Here is a 24,222-nt window from a genome sequence, read left to right as displayed (position 1 = left end):
AATTGTACTCCTCCCTGTCATTCTCTATTTCGTTGTTGTCTCCCATTAATAACTCCATAAAATGTTCTCGCCATCTTTCGGTAATCTCTTCATTTTTTAATAATATGTTACCATCTTTGTCCTCTAAACCTGTTAATCCGTTTGATTTTTTTTGTCTTAGATTTTTTAAAGTCCTATAAAGCAACTTCGCATTCCCCTTACTATCACTTTCCATTTTATTTCCAAATTCTTCCCATTGTCGATTCTTAGCTTCTTTAATTTTATTTTTAACCAGTATTCTCTGTTCCTTATATTCTTGATAATTACTTTCACTTTTATTGCTTATATACTTTTTCCACAATTTTTTCTTCTTCGAAACTTCCAATTTTATGTCATTATTCCACCAAGCTGTACCTTTCAGATATCTTCCTTTCGTTACCCCACATACTTTACTCCCAGTTGCGTACACCAGCTCCTTAAAAGTGTTCCATAATATTTCTATATCCTCCTCATTTTTCCAATTTGTTTTTCGTATTTCTTCATTTAATTTACGCCAGTATTCTTTCCTAATATTTTCAGACTGAAGTTTGTATACTTTAATACTTGGTTGTTCGTAGCGATTTTCTTCATTTTTAATATTAAATGCCTGTTCTCTCCTTGTCTTTACTTTAGTTTCAACGAGAAAATGATCCGAGCTGATCTCATAGCCTCTTTTAACACGCACGTCCGCTATTTCATTTTTGTATCTGTTCTGTACTAATACTAGGTCAATAACGGATTTTTCGTTCCGCGAATCCATCACTCGTGTGTATTTATGAATCTCCTTGTGTTGAAAAAATGTGTTACTAACTTGCATATCATTCATGATGCAAAACTCGATGACTCTTTGTCCATTATTATTCCTGACCATTTCTCCATATGGTCTTAAAGGGTAGTCATATTCATTGCTTGACCCCACTCGCCCATTAAAATCGCCTAGTATTATGACCTTATGATTTATTTGGTCCATTTCGTCCTGCAATTGTTCCCAGAAGCTATCTTTGAGTTCCTTGGCTTCATTTTCCGATGGTCCATACCCAACAATAATTGTTGTCTTCTCGTTTTTACTCATATCTATTCTAAGGAGTCTTTCCGAAATATTTTTCCATCTAGTGATATTTTTATGCTCATTTCTGTGAACCATTAGGGCAACTCCTGCCCTCGCACGTTCTGACCCATTAACACCTCCAAAAATCATGTAGTGCTCATTTCTCATTTTAATACATCCACTACCTTTTCTCTTTGTTTCAGTTAATGCTAAAAAATCCATTTTTGTGTTTTCAAACTCATCAATAAGTTCCTCTTCTTTACCATTTAGACTTTGTATATTCCACAACCCAATTTTCCAATACTTATTTTGTTTTTCATTTTTTGCATTCATAGTTCTTTCATTGTCTGTATTTTTACGGTTTAGTTTTTGCATATTTTTGTCAAGACTCACATCGATTTTGTTATATTCTCTCATGTCCATAATCTGTGCCATGTTCGTATCCATATCCATCCTCGAATTTGCATTAACTAGTAGTTTTTTAAACCAGTTGCTGCTACATTATCTCTGACTATTTCTATATTATTCGTACTATGGTTCCATCTCCATTTGGTGTCTTCAATAACGATAAAACCGTAACCCATTTTTATTCTTTTGCCATTTGCCTTTTCTTTTGCTGCTATATGTCTAAGATTTTTCTGCATATCAATCTCTTTAAGTGTTAAATCGCATTCAATGTATACGCGGTGTTGTCTATAACTTCTAAGATTACTTTTTGCTTTTAGTACTCTTAGTTTGCCTTCAAACTTACTAAACTCAATAATGCACATATTGTCGTTGGTCTTTTGTACCTTATTTAACTCTGCCATTATTCGTAGCTCTTTATTTAAAAAGTTTCCTATTTCATTCTTAAGCTGTTCCATATCAGACGTACTTATTGGCAAACCCTTCATTATTAAATTATTTTTCTTTCTTTCTTTTTGGCAGATTTCTAAAGTTAGCTCTAATTTATCCATTTTTTGTTTCATACTCATTATTTCCTTTTTTAAATTTTCATTTTCTTGAATTATTTGTTTAATCTTTTCTTTGTACTCGCTATTCTCTTTTCTGAGTTCTTTCATTTCTCCTACCAACTCACCTACCATGTTTTTTATATCCTCTAGTTCCTTATCTTTCTTTTTATTATCAGTTATTAACGTTTTCATCAGTTCCGTAATTTCATTCTCTCTACCTCCAGCATTCTTTGTATCGGGAGATCGATATACTTTTCTGCTCTTACTAAAGATTCCGTCAAATTCATTTCCTTTCCTTTTACCATCCTCTGATAAATAAGTGTCGCTGCCGCTGTCAGTCATCTTAATTTCAATTACTATTATAATTAATTGTTTGACTGTATTTTACTGGTATTCCTATTTCTATCTGAATGTTGTTTGTTTTTATTTATAAAATAAATATATGTTTTGCAATCAATTTGCTATTTACAGTAAAGGTTTAATTCAAATTGTTTATGCACGAGGAATTTGACACCGATTTCAACTAGGTCAAATTTATAAAACCATTACTATTTAAAAAATCACTTACCGCTCGCAAAATGTTAAATCAAAATCCTTCTGTGTCCTTTGTACACAAAACAACATTCACAACACTAAATAATCCTAAATCAATCCTAAATCACTTTTAAATCAATTTACATCACATATCTAAATGGATTTCGTGGTAAAGCCCGAAGTTTCGAGTTGTTTACCGCCGAGTCACATAAAATACGTGCGACCTCCTCGCTTGCTTCAACTCAACTCCACGCTCATTATTTATGACTAAAAACAACAAATTCTTACTACTCTTATACTAATATACATTATATCTCTATGGAAAAATTTATCTGGAAATATGGAGGCCTGGATGCTGTCAAATGTGCTCACGAAGAGGAAGAACTATTCTGAAGCACCATAAGCATTACCATGTTAATAGCCAGCGTTCACAATGGACTTGAAGTAGAAATACGAACCTAATGACAAATTCTAGTGTATACTGTCCATTCATGTATACAATTGTCCAAATCGTAGACAGAAAATGAATGTTCTTGAAAAATTTAGAAGTAGAAGCAAGTATTTTTTAAATAATAAAATCAAATAAGCAAAAGAATGCCTGTATACCGGATGAAGCCTCTGATAAGAAAAGATTGTAGACGTAATTTTTTAACAACAACAGGATATGAAAAACCGCACGGTCAGTAAATGAAAACAGTATGCGTTATTTTTATTATTTTTATTTCAATTATTTCATACTAGTACACTGGTAAAGTTAGTAATTAACAATACTATATGCCCTAGCCAATTTATTTTAAAATTTTCATCCATGGATCTAACGGCATAGCGGTTAAACAATGGTGTCTCGTATTCTATCAGCCCGCTTATCATACGGCTTATCTGCTATTTGGAAAAATGAACTTAAAATCTGAAATTTCTCGGCAGTTCTATAAATTTTTTTTATTGTTTATTGTTTTTACGTATGCGTATGTTTTTATTGAATAATATTGAGGTACCTCAGTTCGTCTATAATTTCAGATGCTTCTTTTCCGGTTAAAACATCGGCTTTTGAAAGAATTTTAAGCCCTTTCACAAGCATGTTCGGATCGCCATATTTGTTATACTGAAACCATATTTCTTGCAGTTCGTTAAGTACCTGCTTATTTGCTATATCACGATCCCGTGTTTCAAGAGGTCTGGAGGGAACATCATCACGGTTTATCTTTGAACCTTTTATCTGCATGTTCTTTGCATCTTGTCCCTTCTGTGATATATATCTTCTTTTACACTGTTGTTGTATGTCTGATGTATTTTCTGCGTCGGGTTCGACATTTTTTGCGGTACCATGTAAGACCTGTCTTCTTCTTTTTCCTAGATACATTGGCTTAATAATTTTTTCGTATTTTGTTGTGCGAGATTGGTGACGTAGGTGCCCTCGTCCATCCTTATGTACTTCTGATAAGTCCAGAAGAGTTTTGTAAATTTTTTGATCGTCTAGAGTATATTGTGTAGGTTCTTTCGCGAAGATCAGTTCGTACAGGCCAGGTGTAGCTTTAAAAATGTGCGAATCTATTTGAATGTTATCTTTACCGAACTCAATTATTTTATTACCAATCGTCCATTCTCCCATCTCCCAGTTAAACGTGGGACCGAATATCTGGTCAGTATTCCCTAAATCTTGCGTATATGTTTCTAAATAAGGGTTGTACGATGTTAGCGTATGTAGAGAGTCGACCTCACTTGTCTGTGATGGTTGATTAGTTTGTGAGTCATCTTCGTTGAGATCTGGTTTAGAGACATTTTCATTCATATAATTAGTTATTTCTTTAAGAGGAGTAGTTATTGGTTTAAACGTTGACTGTAGAAGTTCTTTTTCATCTGCTTGCATTCTTCTAAGAGCTTTGTACTTTTCTCTCACAATTGCTGCGAGTTTTTTTACTTGAACTACACTACTTGAAGACATGATGGTAACTGAAGCCTCAACTTTAAATGCTTGTATGGATACCTCTGTTAGCGTGTCTCTGATGGCATCTGAATGTTTCAGGTACCCTGTGTAGTTATATGTTAGCGTGTCTCTGATGGCATCTCAATGTCTCAGGTACCCTGTGTAGTCATATGTGTCTTATGTTAGCGTGTCTCTGATGATGTCTATATACGTCTCAGGTACCCTGTGTAGTCATATGTTAGCGTGTCTCTGATGACGTCTTAGGTATCCTGTGTAGCCATATGTGTCTTATGTTAGCGTGTCTCTGATGGCATCTCAATGTCTCAGGTACCCTGTGTAGTCATATGTTAGCGTGTCTCTGATGGCATCTGAATGTTTCAGGTACCCTGTGTAGTTATATGTTAGCGTGTCTCTGATGGCATCTCAATGTCTCAGGTACCCTGTGTAGTCATCTGTTAGCGTGTCTCTGATGATGTCTATATACGTCTCAGGTACCCTGTGTAGTTATATGTTAGCGTGTCTCTGATGGCATCTCAATGTCTCAGGTACCCTGTGTAGTCATATGTTAGCGTGTCTCTGATGGCATCTCAATGTTTCAGGTACTCTTTTGTGATCGTCTGTTAACATGTCTCTGTAGACGTCTTTACGTCTTAGGTGCTCCTTGGTGATCGCCTGTGCATTCTGTTATTAAGAAGGCTGCCATTTGTGAAAGAGTTATTAGAACGTTGAAAGCAAAGTTGTACAAGTATTTCAGTTTACATGGATCAGTACGTGTATCACAGGCAAAACATTTCTTTGAAAAGGTCTACACACCCAATTGGACTACAGAATTATTTAGAATTGTACAAGTGAAGATAACGAATCCTATAACTTACTTGCTCGAAGACATGCAAGGTGCGCCGATTAGCGGTGGGTTTTACGAAGAGGAATTGCAGAGAACGAAAAATCCCAACATTTACTTGGCTGAAAAAGTACTTAGACGAAAAGCCACCAAGATGTATGCTAAATGGCTAGGACTGGATAGCAAACACAACAGTTGGATCAATAGTTCAGATGTAGTTTAAGGATCTATATTTCGATACACCGCGTAGCAATACATTTTTGGAAAGGATTAACCGCAAGAGTGGGGGAAGAGAACAGTATAAATTCTCTCAACAACGAACCTGTATACGTAGTTCCAACAGACCTGATGAGTTCTCCTGACAGCGGCATATTCAGTTACAGCACCATGTGTTCTCAAGATAGCGGCTACGATAGTCAATCATTTAGTGTAGAATATGTTGATGATGACAGTCAACCACCCAGTCCTGATGCTGAATTAGATCGAGTATTGGCAAAATTTGAAGAAGCCGCCACAAATGAACCATATTATTTATTAGAATCTACCTATCCAATGAGCTCTTTCAACATCAAAATTGGATTATCTCCAGCTCGAGATTTTTCACCATCCATCATGCTGTATCGTCATGGTACTTGTAACAAAATCAGTTTACGCACAAACGAGTGGGCAACCATAATTAAGTGGTTTACAGAAAGACTGGTTGATTTTTTCCAAGCAGACCTACCTACCTTTGCCGATGAGTATGACCCCATCGAATTAAAGTGCGGTGATTTCTACACACTACGACAATTGGTGATGGAGAATGTAAAGTTAGTAACCATTGAGAAATTTGGAGTCGAATATTTTTTATGGGAAAACGATGTCATTCAACTTATAGAAGCGGACCAGAGCATAATATCCCATAAAGTGGTGCTGTTGAAGAGTTTACAATTTCGCGAATACTATATAAACATTTCAACTTTCATTAAGAAAAATTTGTGTGTCAAAGACTCTTTGTATGGCCCAGTTGAAGCCTTTAACGCCTATTGCGCTATTTGCTCAGATACTTTGTTAAGTTTAGCTTTAAGAGAATATGTATTTTATTATAAAATTAGACTTGTAAATGACTTAACAGATTGTATGTAAAAAATAAATGGTATTATTATTATTAAATATGTTGTCTTTTATTTCTATTAAATAAAACCAAAATATATGTGTACAAAGTTTTATTACTATGAATTACATAAGGTATACAATGGATAATAATTGAACAATATACAAAAAAAAGTATACGAATAATAAGCGAGTTTTCCATTTATTATCAGTTTATTCAATCATTGTAGTGGCATAGTGGCCCCAAGGCAAAGTGTCATATGAGTCTTTTTGCAAACATCGTTTATCATCATACGGAGACAACGCGATTTTTTCCTGCGTGATTGTAAACATGTTGTGTGCGTAGGAACGAAATGTTGATTGTGTAACGCTTTTTGTGGTAAATTCTTTTAGGCACTCCACGTAATCCTCAAATGTGATGGTATTTTTTACGACCGAATACTTAACCCCTTTAGATTTTTTCGTAACACCCAAGTTATTTACAATTTTTTCAATAGCGGCATCATCCATGGTATTTTTGTATTTTTGCCACAAGGTCTGCCGCTCCTCGTTTGTGTATTGCAGTTTAAACGAGTACATTTTCGATCTAAGCCCTACAAAATGAGTAATGATGCGCCCATTAGCCTCATCCTTCATTAAACCAAGCACTTTTTTATTGACTTGTGGCATGTTATAGGGGTTATCCTCGGCATAGTCCGATGTGTCGAATTTAGATAGATTTGTTTGAATGACATCCTTGTAAACATCATCACATGTTACTTCATAGACAAAACTATCTGTATCCCCATACATCAGCTTTAAATTTTCAATTCCAACAGTTGGTAACATGAAATTATAATGAAAATCATACATGCAGACCTTAGATATGTCTAGAATAGACATTCCAATGTACAATGGTTTGTTGAATGTTAGATTTGTTTTATTTAGCTCGATTGCCATCAGATTTTCATCAAAAATAGTTCTGTTGTGAAATCGAGGGCTGGAAATTAAATTTTTGGCTCCATATCTCCCCTCCCACTTAGAAACAAGCTTTACTATGCGGTGTTTGCGTATGTTCTCCATTGTTTTACCGAATATAGCATTGTTAGCTAATTTGTATAAGTCTTTCTCAAATGCCGTTGTTGCTGCAGTTCGTAATTTTGTATTAAGATCGATATATGGTTTGAGCCAGGCGCTTTGTTGAAATTTCAACACTTTATGGATTTTTGTAAGTTTCAGCCCTGCATTTAGAGCTTGTTTGAGGTTACGGTAATGCAAAGTATACTCTGTTTTATTATGGAGCGTAGTCATAAGTTTTTTAAACTTTGACCCTGATGGAACTTGATGTTCGCAACAAAATGGAAAATCTTTGTGTAAATCATGCAAGTGTTCGGGGTACTCCAAGTCAACTTGTAGTATGTATCCTGTATCACCATCGTCTGGAATACTAAGAACATCGATGTTAGTGTCCACCCACTCAAACTTTGCATATGGTAAACACTGGGACATTGCCCCAACCGTAAAGATTATTGACGTCTAAATAAACCACATACTTGCTGGGCTTTGAGGAGTCGTAAGATGGCATATATTTGTTATTAGCCTCCGAGTATCGATTACTCACTTGACTAATTCCACCTCGAATAGATTTTTCGATAAACATGATTTTATCGATATCCTGCAGCAACTCCAATTTGCAACCTGTATATTTAAGCATGGCATCCCACGAAAAACCTGGCATAGTGAAGTACCAGGCAGGATCAAGACCGTATGTACCTCGACATTTTTGTCGGAAATTTTCAAAGATGCAAGTTAACAACATTATATCGGTCTTCATGTATAACAAGCTATATTCCGAAATATTTTTAATATCAAATGATTGCCAAACGTTTTGCGCATGTTGGTACATATCTTTAGAGATGCTTTCATTTGTTAGCGAACTATAAAATTTATCAATAGATGGGAGTTGAGTTTCCTTTAACCTATCCATAGAATCAATGTGTTCATATGGGAATACGCCTTTTCTTCTCAATAACTCTATTTGTTCTGCGGTAGCATTTGGAAATTCTCGAGCCAAGTACCTTAAATCTTCTGTATTTAATGTGGTTGCCAGTTTATCCAGTGAGGAATTCAAAAATCTCAATGAATCAACGAATCTCAACTTAACTGCGGATTGTGTATCGTTCAGAGTAAAGGAAATATATCTTTCCTTGTTTATTGGGAGTAGGCTGATACTTCCTTTTTTCGCCAATTGTCTTATCATGAAATGTGAGTCGTAACCGCTAAGATTATGAAAAAAAATCGGAACAACATACTGTTTTCTAAAGTTAAGATTACACGCTTGGTGTGCAAATCCTCGGAAAGCTCCTGTAAAGTGGCAATGGTCTTTAACAACCACATCTTCTTCTACAAATGGTTTTTCGCAAATATGACAATCAGTTGCTCCATTAGTGTTTGGCTTAATATTCATAGGCACAATATGCTTTATCTTTCCATTCACCAATGTTGCTAATTCCGCCATTTCCTTTGCATACCATTCGAGACAGTCCGTACCTGCGTAGCTTCGATAAAAAGATAACGATTCATCGTAAGAACATTTGACATAATACCCGGCGCTAAAGGCTTTATGCTCCTGATGTTTAATTGTTTTACTTTTAAGCGGCCCATTTTTAATTTTTTGTAGCATTGCTTCAAAGTCTGCATATACAACAAAAGGCGTTGTCTGCTTATACGCATGATTTTTAAATTCAACATGTTGATATGGTGGAAATGATACTTTGCAGTCGTTGATTCTCTCACAATATTTTGCATGATTATTTAGTCTGTCAAAACTGCTAAAATAATTTAGGCATCTATCGCATACAAATATTTTATGGCTATGCTTGCTTGTTTGCCTAGATAAAAGCCGCGACAGATTCTTTATCATGCAATAATGGTATTTGATATCTACAATTTCATCATCCTCAATAGGTGCCTCGTAATCGTTTAATTTTGGAAAATATTTATCTTGTATCATCAGCAAATTTACATGTCTAGCTAATTTAATTTTACACAACCTTAACGGTATTGTTACGTAAAATGTTCTTTCTTTAGCGACATTCATTTCCAGCCCATATACGTTTACAGAGATGTCATTTTGTTTCTCAAATTTCGAAATGCCTCCCATAGTCATTGGTGTTTCCAAACCATCAACATTTAAGACAGTTGTGTAATGTGGATACGAACTAGTTCGATCAGAATTTGCTTTGGAGGGATACAGCGCTGAAACTATACTCCAAAAAAAGCACGCCTCATCATTGTTTTTTACATTGATACATGCGTTTTTATTTCTGATTTGATCCGGTAGCTTAATGAAGGATGACGCCCCATTCCCGATTTCATTTTTGTTAATATTAACCTCCAAAGATATTATTTTTTCCAAAGCCCACCCTGATCCCTTTTCCTCAAACTCTGATAGTTTCGCCATAAGTTTATCAATTACGTTGGAGTGGAACCACAAAGTCAAGTCTGTCCCCGCGTCTATGATTTCATTTTTTGTGTTAAAATATTTAAATTCACTATTTTCCCCCTGATTTGCTTTTCTTATAAACTGACCACAAAAAGCGGTATTACATTTTATTACATTAAATTTTTTTTAAATATTTTTAATTCTAATTTTAAAAAGCTTGAAACAATCACCGAAAAATTGCATTACGTCCTTATGAGTCAAATTAATAATTATTCCCGTTCTAACCCGACTTGCAAACGATGAAGTTACCTCCTCCCATTTAACTTTGCCGCGTTTATTAATGCCGGCACCCACGTGATGAGAAAAATTTTGAATTTCCACTTTAATTGTTTTTAAGTGTCCAACGTTTGTTTGCAATTGGCGCAATTTTGGTATGTCCAAGTCTCCAAGCCGAATAGCTTTATTAAACAATGTTAAATGTCTCCGAATATGTTTTAGCCAAATATTTGCTTCTCGCGGTGTATAATTTTGAAACAAAATATCTCGCGCTTTAATTAGATTTTGTACAATGTCATGATTGAATAAAAAAATAAACAAATAAAAACTCACTTATTGTTTTTCCTATCGGCTTCAGACGTTGTTACTAGCTTGAGGTTGGTTCAGAGAGATGCTATGGTGATGTTGTTCCAGACGATTGTTGCTGAGGGCTAGTTTACAGCGGATGTACCTACAATAAAATTTGTTTTAGTCTAATGCATTCACCGTAAGATAATTGCCAGCACAGAATAAAATACAAAAATTGAATAGACGAAGATAATGGATAAAAAATAATTGAAGAATAATCTATGAATTGTAAGAATAAAATTAATAGCATACATATTTCGCAAAAATAATTAGCAAAAGAGAACAAAAATACATGGCAAAATTGAAATGAAAAATAGTAATTGTCAAAAATAGAATGGAAAATATATTGACAAGGTCCGTCTGAGATGGAGAACAGATAATTGGCAAAAAGAGAATGGGAAACTAAACTATTTTGCAAGATAGCATGAAACACATTACAAAAACGGAATTGGAAAATAATTAGCAAAAGAGAATTGAAAGAATAAAATATTTAAATATTGAATGGGTTGCATATGTGAGTCCATATTAAATATAGTAATGAAACACAGACTTACTCACAATCATTTTACTTACTCACAGTTAAATGATTGTGAGTAAGTCTGTGTTTCATTACTATATTTAATAAAATATTTATCAAAAAAGACCGAAGAGTACATACCTCTAAAGCTAGACTGTTGTCCGGATGGTGTACTGCTTCTACTTTTCAATAACTTTAAAAGATGATGCAGAATGTTGCTTTCCAGTATTGATGGCGCCTTTGTAGACTAGAGAATATTTTTGGCTAGAAAATTCTTGCACAAATGGTTTATAGTCTGCTCTCACTCTGTCAGGTAGGAAAACCACGCTTTCTTCTAGTTCAAGCAATACAACCTCCCCAAACTTGCTTTTTACTATTTTCGCCGAGTAAATTATAAATGGAGTGTCGACAGGTAGGTCCCTCAAATTTTGGACTGGCTTTCTCTCTGCAATAAGCGAGAATTTGTTTATTTTGGTTAGATCCATCTGCAACAATACGAAAACTTTCTATTTTTTTCCCAACGAAAATGTGGAGATGCATGAAACGATTAGGATGAGAGAGAACAGCTGTGAATTATGTTAGACGTTACATGAAGTAAACATTTTTTAAATAAAATATTGAATGAAATCTGAATATGAAAAGAGAGGAACACTATACTATGTAAAATCAAAATATGAAAACAATGCTTAAACAAATATTTAGCAATAAAAACAGGTATACACTGCATTCAGAAATACGTATTTCAAAAATAAACAACACAAATCGCTTACCTTGCTTCACTATTTTCACTGCGAACTTATGTTATGACTTACTGTAAGACTTTCAGATGTCGATTGTGACAAAGGAGTGCGCTGCTCCGTTTTTAAAGGATTCCGCAGCTCGTTACCCCACGCAACACGAACGTGATCACATGTTTACATTCTCCTGGTTACGTTGTTCATTTCAGAGATAAGATTTCCATGTTTTGCAAAAACAAGACCTTGTGGTTTTAAAAATATACGATAACATTTACACAAATAACAACTGTGGGTATATATTATCAACCAACTCCATCCGGCCTTTTAGCATTGTGGCTTGTTATATCTTTAACGGATTCCTGTTGTTGCAAAAATAACGTCTACATTCTTTCTTATCAACCATACGCATCCGGCATGTTAACAAACAACTTAAAATATTTTTGTAAATATTTCAAAATGTTTGATTGTTCGTAATTTTGTACAAATATTATATTTTCATCTCTATATATGATGATCGTATAGCATTTCACATTTTATACATGTTCAGAATGGCCCATTGTCATGCTCTTCATCCAAGAATGGCCCATTGTCATGTACTTCACCCCAGAATGGTCCATTGTCATGCTCTTCATCCCAGAATGGTCCATTGTCATGTACTTCACCCCAGAATGGTCCATTGTCATAATCTTCATCCCAGAATGGTCCATTGCCATGATGATGATGATGATTATATTGCATTTTTATACATGTTAAGCATGGCCCATTGTTATGTACTTCACCCTAGAATGGCCCATTGTCATGATCTTCATCCCAGAATGGTCCATTGTCATGATGATGATTATACATGTTAAGCATGGCCCATTGTTATGTACTTCACCCTAGAATGGCCCATTGTCATTATCTTCATCCCAGAATGGTCCATTGTCATCATGATGATTATACATGTTAAGCATGGCCCATTGTTATGTACTTCACCCTAGAATGGTCCATTGTCATGATCTTCATCCCAGAATGGTCCATTGTCATGATGATGATGATTATATTGCATTTTTATACATGTTAAGAATGGTCCATTGCCTCTTGCCTTATCACAATCTTCCTACGACCGTCTGGTCATTGTTAGCCGCTTCTTTCTTCAACGTATGATGCCAAGGACCCTGATGGATGCCCCCGATGGTCGAGAATCGGTATGCTGGACCATGATGAGCGGGAATCGGTATGCCGATTCTGGGGGATCATGATGAGCGGGAATCGGTATGCCGATTCTGGATCATGATGAGCGGGAATCGGTATGCCGATTCTGGATCATGATGAGCGGGATTCGGCCTACCATGGCTCACGATGTTGCGCCTCCACCACGAAGTGAGCGGGAGTCGGTGCGAGCGGGATTCGGCCTACCATGTTTCCCACGGTGAGCGGGAGTCGGCCCCATATAACTACTTCCAGTTTCGGGGAGTCTCCCACGAGGTGAAGGGTTGATCAGTTTTTGCAATATGTCCAGAAAACTAGAATACATACAGGTACATTAGACACCAAGAATAAATGAAAGATATCCTTGCCATTCCAAGAAATAATCCAGAAATGTTGCAGAAAGGCAAGGTTATACAAAATGAATAGTATTAAATAATGTTAGTAGTTAAATAGTTGTGGATTACTACACACATATGAAGATAATAGATAATATAAAAATTTTACCATGTGGTACAACAATAAAAAGTACGAAAAGTAAGGTTAGATAGGAACATAAAAAAGATTACGGATATAGGCTTACAAAAATGTGTACATTTATATTTAAACACTTACCCCAATTAAGAACGTCTGTTTGAAAATGTGGCTATGAGGCCAGACATTGCCTTAAGTAGATTTTAGAATTTAATGAAAAAATATTCTTCATTTTGACAAAGAGAAAGGGTTTGACTTGACATTGACAGAGTTCGTGAGTGGGGGCTTAAAATTTGAAACGAGAGACGACAGTGCAAAGGTGGCTATGACAGTGCGAAGTCACTGTCATGAACCACAGAACGATTGAATAAGAATGTGAATTCTGAGATAGAACAAGAATGTTGAGATATGCCTATAAATACCGAAAGAGGGCGCCAACCAATTTTTAACGGGAAAAAAGGTAAAACAAATAGAAGAGGATTATTATTAAAGAATTATTAAAGAAAATAGAATAAAATAATTATTTGAAAATAAAATAGCAAAGATGTGACGTTTGTAACGTTACAAGCTATAGGACTGGGTTGGTACAAAATGGCATATTTTTTGGAGGTATATATCTTAAGTTCAAGGAGAGACAGGAAAACCGCAAATACACCAAATCAATAATGTTGAGTTAAGATTTCAAATGGTGCCTAAGCGGTTAGGATCAGACATGCACACGGCTCAGTATAGCCGAAAAACTGAAAAACTAATTTTTAAAATCTATTTCCTATGGGAAAACGGCTTTTCAAGCTCAATAGTTCCTGTAATAACTTCAGTTATCATACTTGACCTTGGATGCCTCAGATACTATTTGTCAATACGTTTCAAACTTATGTTTAGTGATCAAAATCGGTTATGTCGTTTCGAAGTTATCAAGCTTCAAAATATAATCCATTTGACCATTATCGCCGAAATGGTTTATGTAGTTGTAGTGGTTATGACGCTAAATTTGATAGGGCAATCTGAGTTCATTTACCGGACATCCCAATATTTTTGTTCAATATATTTCGAATGGCTATGGAAAATGTACATACAAAAAAGAAATCAAGAGGCATACGATAAATACAAGGAACAGCGCAACAAAGTTAAAGTAAGGATAAAACAAGAAAAGCAGAACGCCTGGGAAGAATTTGGAAGAACTATGGAAGAAAATAGTACCCAAAATAAACAATTATTTTATAGAGTATTGAAGAATATGAGAACTAAAACGGAAATTAAACTACAGCACATAAAAGATAGAAACGGAAATATAATAACTGAGGATGAGCCCATTATAGAAAGGTGGAGAGAATATTTCAAGGAACTTTTAAACAATGAAAATACAACAGCAGAGAATCGCACACATATAACAGACGAAACACCTGAAAGAGGGCAAGAAGACGTTTATGAAACTAAAATAAAGATGGAAGAAGTTGAAGAGGCACTAGAAAAACTAAAAGTTGGTAAAGCAGCAGGGATCGACGGAATAGATGCTGAATTATTGAAATATCTTGGACAACAGGGTAAACAAGAATTACATGACCTACTAAATTTAGCGTGGACAAACAAAAAAATCCCAGAGGATTGGAACATTTCAATAATACTGCCTATACACAAAAAGGGAGACACGAAAGAGTGCAGTAATTATAGGGGTATATCACTTCTCTGCTCAGCGTTGAAAATCTAGGAAATTATCCTAGAAAAGAAACTACGAGAAATAGTTGAGCCTCGACTGGCGGATATACAAAGTGGATTTAGACCATCACACAGCGTACAAGATCATATATTCACACTACAGCAAATTACTGAAAAAACACTGTTAAAAAACGATACACTGTACCTGGCGTTTTTAGATATGAAAAAGGCGTTTGACATGGTCAATAGAGAAGGAATATGGCAAAGCCTGATAAACAAGGAAGTAGATGAAGAACTTGTAAGTGTAATAAAGAGTTTGTATGTCAACACAAAAAACCAGGTCAGGACAAGTAACTTAATCTCCGGCGAATTTTCTAATAACGACGGGGTTAGACAAGGTGGAGTGTTGAGCCCACTGTTATTTATTTCCGTTATGGATGAAGTTATTAAAAAGTGTTGGAAAAAAACTAAAAAATGCGCTATAGGGTATAGAAATTTGCAACAAATAAAAATTGAAGCCTGTGCATTTGCTGATGACATTGTATTAGTTGCAAGAACTGAAAAGGCTCTCGCAGATAACATTAGAATCTGGGCTGAAGAACTAAAAAACTACAACTTAATAATAAATATGGAGAAAACTAAAGTAATGACAATAGCCAACAAAGAAGCAACTGTAAATATTGAAATCGAAGGGCAAAAAATCGAACAAGTAGACCTCTTTAAGTATTTGGGAATAATGTTAAACAACAAAGGTACACAAGAAGATGAAATTGGAAACAGAATAAAATTGGCAACGAGAACTTATTATTCACTGTATAAAAATTTCCTAAACAAAAAAGAAATATCGAGGAAAACCAAAATGACAGTATATAAAACTGTATATATGCCAATTACAATATATGGGGCAGAAAACTGGGTACTTAATGACAGACAAAGAAAAAGATTACAAGCTGCAGAAATGAGATACTTAAGAAAAGTGGTGGGAGCAAGAAGATTAGACAAAAGAAGAAACGAAGATATAAGACATGAATTACAGTTAAAATCGCTCAACGAAAAAGTTGAAGAAAAGAAGTTAAAATGGGCTGGACACATGATAAGAATGAGTGGTGAGAGACAAGTGAAAATGACATGGGAGGCCAAAGCAGTGGGTAAAAGCAGGAGGGGCAGACCAAGGAAAAGCTGGAACACTAGTGTAAACGAAATACTCAAGAAAAGAGGAACATCGTGGCAAGAAGCAAAAGTTTTAGCAGCAGATAGGAAGAAGTGGCGTAAATTTGCAGAGAGTATTATATAAAGTGAAATAAATGGCGACTCGATTCTAGTTTTCTGTTGACCTAGATATCAAAATATCAAAAGGCACCGCTGGGAAAATATTCCAAAAATGCGGTTCAGAGAAACTATATGAAACGAGTCTTTGTACTCTCATACAGAGTATGGCATTAGTAAAAATACAAAAAGGATATAAGGATATAAGGATATAAGGATACAAAAAGGATATCATATTATATAAAGGAGGAATCCTCGACACCTAATGGTAAAAGAGGCAACCGATTATGTATGTATGTATGTATATTTCGAATAAAAAAAAATCTAGTGTACAATCGATAGACACTAGATCATTTGAGAGATAATGCTAGGAAGGCGACCATTTATAACGCTTAACGTGGAATCGAGAAACACTACATTCAACGTCATACATTTAATTTATAAATAACTTCGAAAAACTCCTGATGCGAGAATAAAAAACCGCTAAACGTCGTAAAAATGACTGGCGCATATAATATTCCATCTTCAAAAGAGCTGATATGAATATTACGTGGCGCGAAAATGTATTGTATTTTCATTTTGATAGAAAATAAAATTCTAGTTTTATTTTAAAAGATATTTCCATAATATTTACTAAATTTTAAGTAAAAGGCGCCACAAAAGAGCTTCAAAATACATATGTACTCTATCAAAGTTACTCTTTTGTGACACGATTCCACTTTATCAAATGTGTTCAAATTTAGCAAATATTATGGAAACATATTTAAAAAAACTAGAATTTTATTTTCCATCAAAATGAAAATACATTTTTGCGCCACGTAATATTCATATCAGCTCTTTTGTAGCAGGAATATTGTATGCGCCACTCATTTTACGGCGTTTAGCGGTTTTTTATTCTTGTATAAATATACAAAACTAACTTACATTCTTATCTTCATCTCTACGATCCTTAACAAAGATGTTTATAATGTATTTATTACGGATAACGATTTCTGGACTTTTGGTAAAGTTTGGTAAAGTCTTTGGTAAAGTTTGGTACTGAATAAACTTAAAAACAACCTGCTAGTTTTCACAATCATAAACGTGTCAAGATGACAAGTTGCACAATTAAAATCACGTTCTAGAATTAAAACTTCCCCTGTTCCAGTGTTCCCATACATCAAAGTTTGTCCGAATAGACTCCGTTAAGCTATTAACTCCGTTAAGTTATCATCATCATCATCATCATCAACCAATTTACGTCCACTGCTGGACATAGGTCTCCCCCAATTGTTTCCACACTTCACGGTTTTGTGCTGATTTTTGCCAGTTTTTACTAATCCGCCTGATATCATCTGTCCATCGTGTAGGAGGCCTTCCTCTACTTCGTTTATCTTCTCTTGGTCTCCACTCCATCAGCCTTCGTGCCCATCTTGAATCTTTCAGCCTGGCGACGTGTCCTGCCCAGTTCCATTTGAGCCTAGTGATACGTTCTACAACATCTGCGATACCGGTTGTTTGTCTGAGATCTTCATTTCTTATTTTATCCCGTAGAGTTACGCCCAGCATGGATCTTTCCATGCGCCTTTGAGCAACCCGCATTTTCGGCGCTGTTGCCTTGGTTAGAGTCAGTGTCTCTGCTCCATATGTCATTACCGGTAGCACACATTGGTCAAACACTTGTCTTTTTAAACCGATGGGTATACTGCTCCTAAATATGTCTCTCAGAGCTCCGTAGGCTGCCCAAGCAAGAGTTAAGTTATCAGCTTGCTGTTAATAAACTTTTTTTTGGTACGCGGATTCCAGACCTTAGATGTAGAAAATTTTTGAGTTTCATTATTTAGGTATAAAAACGGCTGGAGTAAAGTGATCATTCATGTCAGTATGAAAAACGATAGGATTAATATTATTTTACTGTTTTGAGTTAGCTTGAGATTTTACATGTTGATTTATATTTCATGTTTATTAAAAACTTTTGATATACAGTGTGTGTTTTTATTGGGAGGGGCCCGCATTCCAACTGGAACCATGGCCCGCTGATCTATCAGTACGCTACTGGTTACATTTATTATTTATTTTTATTATTAATTAGGAATTCTAAGGAAGGGCTTAAACTAACCTAACACTACATAAATTTGAACATATATATTTCTACAAAGGCCATTTAACACTACAAATTTAGTACTATTTAGTATAATAAGATTTAGGGAAAGTAGATATAGAACAGTAAATATAATAATAATTTTTATCTTTTTAATTGTCATAAGTTTTAAATCGAATTTAACGTCGTGTCGTGTGATCTCCCATAATATCTCCCAAAATCATCTGACTAACTGGCGATTAAACGGACGGCGATGAAATGGATTGGCGATGAATCGACGGCATCGAAAAAGCAGCGATGAACTGGCGGCGATGAAACGTCCCATTCCGTATATAAACCGGGAGATATTAACAGAACTTCAACCACGATTTTCTAAGTCCTGCCCTTTGCAATACTGGAAGGTTAGAAAAAATACTTACAATTTATGGAAAAATCCACGGGCTTCCTGTGGCATTTTCCTGTGAAAATTAGATTTTTCATGAGGAAAAAAATGGGGAGTTGCGATGAATTTCTGAGTCCTGCCATATCCATAGAAGGACAGGATACTATCAATTTTATGAAGAAAATTTTTTGGGCAGGACGGTTGCAAAAGGACTAAGGGAGGATATAGATATACAAACATGTAATGAAAATAATGAAATTTTTATAATTTTATGAATCCTGCCAACTTAATCAATTAAACATAATTATTTGAAAATGATCGAAAAAATGTTGGCATGACGTCTCCTAATGTTTAATTGCACTTATCCCTTTTAAAATTCTATGGAAAATTTTCACCGTGGTTCCGTGATTTTCTGAGTCATAAAATAAATTTTATTATAAAATAAATAATTTAAGTAGACATTATTTAAAATGGCAGGATGTCTGGTTACACCTTTTTTCTATACATAGTTGTATGTAAAAAATGTGTAAGAAAATTCGTGGAAAGTTATACGATTTTCTGAGTCATGCCATTTTGCACATATCCCAAGAATGTTAATATAAAGCTCTTTACAAAGAGGCAGGATGGTTGTGTAGTTATTTCGTATATAAAAATAAAATTTTAATTCTGTAAAATTATTGCTGGTTGTTATACAAACATATTCATATCACCACAATTTTCTGAGTCATGGCATGGCAAGTATGCTTAAAAACACTAATCTAAAACCGTTTACAACGTGGCAGGATAATTGTAAAGATATTTAATACATAAAAATTAATTTTTATATCGTTAAAACAATAATACGATATTAAATAATATATTATTTTCCTCAGTAATGTCTCGGATTTTTACACACCTTTCAAATCTAATACCAAACTGTAAGATCTTTATTTTAAGCGATTAGATCATATTTGTATCTAAGTAAACGTAATAAAAGTAATAGGAAGAAAATAAATAATTTTACAATAAATTGGTTATAGTATAGGTTATAACTATTATGCAGGGTGTCCATAAACTGTTCTGAAAACAAACGAAGCCCGGAGATTCCTCAGATAATTTTAAGAAAATTTAACTTAATTCACCCAGTCCGAAAATGCTTCCTAAGGAAGCTAAACCTCTTTAAAAATGGCGTATTGTAATTAGTTTTTTTAAAACAGTTCCAGAACACTTCCATTTAGAAAAACGAAAATTGGTACACCTATTTATATTTCAGAGATAAATCGATTTCATCAATTGTCAATTTTTAGTACCGGTCATAAGCGTCCGTTTAGGGTAGGGAAACGGATATTTTTTATTTATCGCATAACTTTTCTTTGTTTAACTTTTAAGCATTTTTGACACTGGATTATTAAACTATGGGGTATTACTCTTGTACTAAAAGGTACTCTTGCTTTAAGTCGGTAGGACACGCCAGATTATAGAAAAATCGATTTGAAAAATTTTGCGGTTTTTGAATTAAAAAAAAATAAAAAAAAATATTTAGAAAAACGAAAACTGGTACGTTTATTTCACTTCCAGAGATGAATCGGTTTTATCAATTGTGAATTTCTAATTTCGATCATAAGCGTTCGTCTTGTGTAGATCAACAAAATCTCATAACGTGCTTTATTTTTAAGCATTTTTGACAGTAGAGTATTAAATTATGAGGTAAGTATTGTAGTACTAAAAGTTACTCTTGCTCGTTACTAAGTCGATAAATACACCGTTTTTTTTTATTTTTTTATTCAATTTTTTCTTAAATTCATAATACGAAACATTTTAAAATTGATTTTTCTAGAAAACGGTGCATCCTACCGACTTAAAGCAAGACTACTTTTAGTACCTACTAGAATACCTCACACTTTAATAATATACAGGGTGATTGATTAGTGGGGTAAAGCTCAATAGATCTGCTATAGTAATAGATAGCAATAAAAGTTAATAACAAAAATTGTAAACAACTTTGAGATTCATATTACAGAATTAGTTAGAATGTTACAGGGTGTTTGATAACCTAGTGGCAGACCAAACTTTTATTTTTTTAAATAGAACATACTGTATTTTATTATATATTCGAAATCTTCTTAACCTACCCATCACAAAAATATAAAGGATTGTTATGTTGTACAGGGCATTTACAAATTTATAACCCATTTTCTATGAAAATCGTAACAAGTTCAGCTCCCTGTATAAATAAACATAAGCACGACAGCAATGGTCTATTGGTGCCATATTTTATTGCTGATTGTGAAAATTTGTAAGAATGGTTGATATTGCTAATTTTCTTTATATCGAATACAGGGTGAGTCAAAACGCAAGTACATTATTTTCTCTGTCAATACGGGTAGTCCTGTATATTAAAAAATATTTTTAAATTATGATCCCATCTTTGCCCCACGTTTTAGGTCCATGTCACCAGCCCCCCCTTTTTCGATTTGAGGGTCAAAAAAAAGCTCATTCTTTTGTATTGCGTTAGTACTGGATTGTATCACCCTTCATTCGTTTGTACTGCCCCCACCCTTTTAAATCTGCCTGGAGGGGCTGGTGACATGCCATCCCTCCCCTTTTTCGATTTGAGGGTAAAAAAAAGCTCATTCGTTTGTATTGCGTTAGTACTGGATTGTATCACCCTTCATTCGTTTGTACTGCCCCCACCCTTTTAAATCTGCCTGGAGGGGCTGGTGACATGCCATCCCCCCTTTTTCGATATGGGGGTCCGGGATGGGTATGTTCGTTTGTACTACGTTAGTATCGGATTGTATCGCCCTTATTTTGTTTGTACCGCCCCCACCCGTCTAGATTGGCCTGGGGGGGCCAGTGACATGCTACCCTCTACTCTGCACTTTTTGCCTTCTGAATGTCGAAAATAGGCTATTTCGTTTGTACTGCGTTAGTACTAGATTGTATCACCCTTCATTCGTTTGTACTGCCCCCACCCTTTTAAATCTGCCTGGAGGGGCTGGTGACATGCCACCCCCCTTTTTCGATATGGGGGTCCGGGATGGGTATGTTCGTTTGTACTACGTTAGTATCGGATTGTATCGCCCTTATTTTGTTTGTACCGCCCCCACCCGTCTAGATTGGCCTGGGGGGGCCAGTGACATGCTACCCTCTACTCTGCACTTTTTGCCTTCTGAATGTCGAAAATAGGCTATTTCGTTTGTACTGCGTTAGTACTGGATTGTATCACCCTTCATTCGTTTGTACTGCCTCCACCCGTTTAAATCTGCCTGGAGGGGCTGGTGACATGCCATCCCCCCCTTTTTCGATATGGGGGTCCGGGATGGCTATGTTTGTTTGTACTACGTTAGTATCGGATTGTATCGCCCTTATTTTGTTTGTACCGCCCCTACCCGTCTAGATTGGCCTGGGAGGCCAGTGACATGCTACCCCTCTACTATGCATTCTTTGCCATCTGAATGTCAAAAATAGGCTATTTGGTTTGTACTGCATTAGTACTGAATTGTACAGCCATTATTTTGTTTGTACTACCCCTACCCTTCTACATTTAAAACAGAGAAGGATTAGTGCTAGGAGTAAGGACACAAAATCAGCCAAACCTTGCACATAGTAACACCGCGGGTATAAAATTTGATAAATTTTGAAACTTAAAAACAGGCTTGCAAGCCACTCTCCACTCTCCATGGGGAATGGAAATTTACCCCCTCAAAAAATGGTACATGTATTTGTTGGAGATATTTTGAACACCATTTTCAATCAGAAATCAGAGCAGCGACCTTGCCTTCTCCTACTAGGAAGAAATTTATCCATCCCCTCAATAAATTTTACAGTTTCAGACGCTATCGATATGAAAATCAAAGATCTTATGCGGCGCATTCCGAAATGCACTCTTCGTTGTACAATTTCAACCTCTCTGGATAACTGATTAACTGAAACATACATACAGCAGAATTCATTGGAATCGAAAATTATTAAAAGTATTTGGAACATTAAATGAAAAATTCCCGCAATCAATATCTTTCTTACCATCTAATGTCAGAGACCAGATAACAATAATTGCCGCTGCTATGTTATGGTAATTTGTTTTCTAGAAAGATTTGTATTGGTCGTTTATGACTGCAATAAGATTCAGAATTTCCGTATTTCATTTGTAAAATAAATATAGTGTCAAAAACTTGCTTATACATTTGAGGCATTGTCCGTCAACGTGTTAATTGACTCTACATATTCAGTGCCAAAACGAGACATTTTTATAGAAAAATATTTGCAAGTATATTAAATGCCAAACTGACCTATTAAATAAACAATGACATTGCAATTTTCGATTTCAACTATGGAATTATCGCTGTATAGACCAGGGCAGATCTGTTTTGAGGTTGATGTGAGAGGTGGCATTCCGAGTTTTGCAGATAAAATTAGGTGACAACTTCAGTAATTATAATTATAATTGACTTATGCTCCTTCTCAAATATGTTTGGAACATTATTAAAAAAATTTAAATATTTAAAAATTTCGAAAAACATCGATTTTTTTCAGCTTTCATTGCTTGTAACTTAAAAACGATTCATTTTGGAACAAAGTCATAGGGAAATAAAATAAAGATAATTGAATTTTGTATGATATACGACACGACTGGTATAAAATATCTTAAATGATTATCCTTTCTGCAAAATAGCAATAAATACAAAATAAGGGGGCAAAATAAGCCTCTTTTTATTCAATGTTTTTCAACCACTTTGGTTGCACTTAGAACCTTCGTATTTTACTTAGAAAATTCTTACAACATACCCAATCCGTCCACCAAATTTCATTAAAATCGACATAATAGATTTTGCATAATAATTTTGCAATCTAAATTTTTTTAGAAAAAGTTCAAATTCTTTAAAAACTTTCTGAACAATCTATTATGTCGATTTTAATGAAATTTGGTGGACAGATTGAGTATGTTGTAAGAATTTTCTAAGTAAAATACGAAGGTTCTGAGTGCAAATAAAGTGGTTGAAAAACATTGAATAAAAAGAGGCTTATTTTGCCCTCTTATTTTGTATTTATTGCTATTTTGCAGAAAGGATAATCATTTAAGATATTTTATACCAGTCGTGTCGTATACCATACAAAATTCAATTATCTTTATTTTATTTCCCTTTAATTTTATTCCAAAATGAATCGTTTTTAAGTTACAAACAATGAAAGTTGAAAAAAATCGATGTTTTTCGAAATTCTTAAATATTTAAATTTTTTTAATAATGTTCCAAACATATTTGAGAAGGAGCATAAGTCAATTATAATTACTGAAGTTGTCACCTAATTTTATCTGCAAAAATCGGAATGCCACCTCTCACATCCACCTCAAAACAGATCCGCCTGGTCTATACAGCGATAATTCCATATATTCCATATATTAAGATTATTGAAACATATGCAAAATGGCATGACTCAGAACATCGTGGAATTTTTTAGGAATTTTCTTACAAATCTAGGACTC

General features: G+C 34.8%; 2 protein-coding genes across 2 annotated transcripts in view; one reads left to right on the top strand and one right to left on the bottom strand.

Annotated features, from left to right (window-relative positions):
* Positions 1 to 24,222, top strand: part of LOC114334564 (venom carboxylesterase-6) — a 675,899-nt gene that overhangs the window by 124,497 nt on the left and 527,180 nt on the right. The gene's annotated exons all lie outside the window — the stretch shown is intronic.
* Positions 6,509 to 12,360, bottom strand: LOC126880123 (uncharacterized). Its single transcript, XM_050643821.1, has 3 exons — positions 11,746 to 12,360; positions 11,117 to 11,460; positions 6,509 to 10,561 (listed from the first exon to the last, which is right to left on the bottom strand). Exon 3 carries the CDS (start codon positions 9,850 to 9,852, stop codon positions 7,867 to 7,869), a length of 1,986 nt encoding a protein of 661 aa, XP_050499778.1. The 5' UTR covers positions 9,853 to 10,561; positions 11,117 to 11,460; positions 11,746 to 12,360; the 3' UTR covers positions 6,509 to 7,866.

Source organism: Diabrotica virgifera, chromosome 2, assembly GCF_917563875.1.
Source record: "Diabrotica virgifera virgifera chromosome 2, PGI_DIABVI_V3a".
NCBI classification, from domain to species: Eukaryota; Metazoa; Arthropoda; class Insecta; order Coleoptera; family Chrysomelidae; genus Diabrotica; species Diabrotica virgifera.
Note: the sequence above shows the minus strand (reverse complement) of the source record. Positions and strands in the feature narration are given on the sequence as shown.

Coding starts and splice junctions, on each gene's coding strand:
- LOC126880123 (XM_050643821.1), bottom strand. CDS start 9,852: ATGGCGAAACTATCAGAGTTTGAGGAAAAGGGATCAGGGTGGGCTTTG.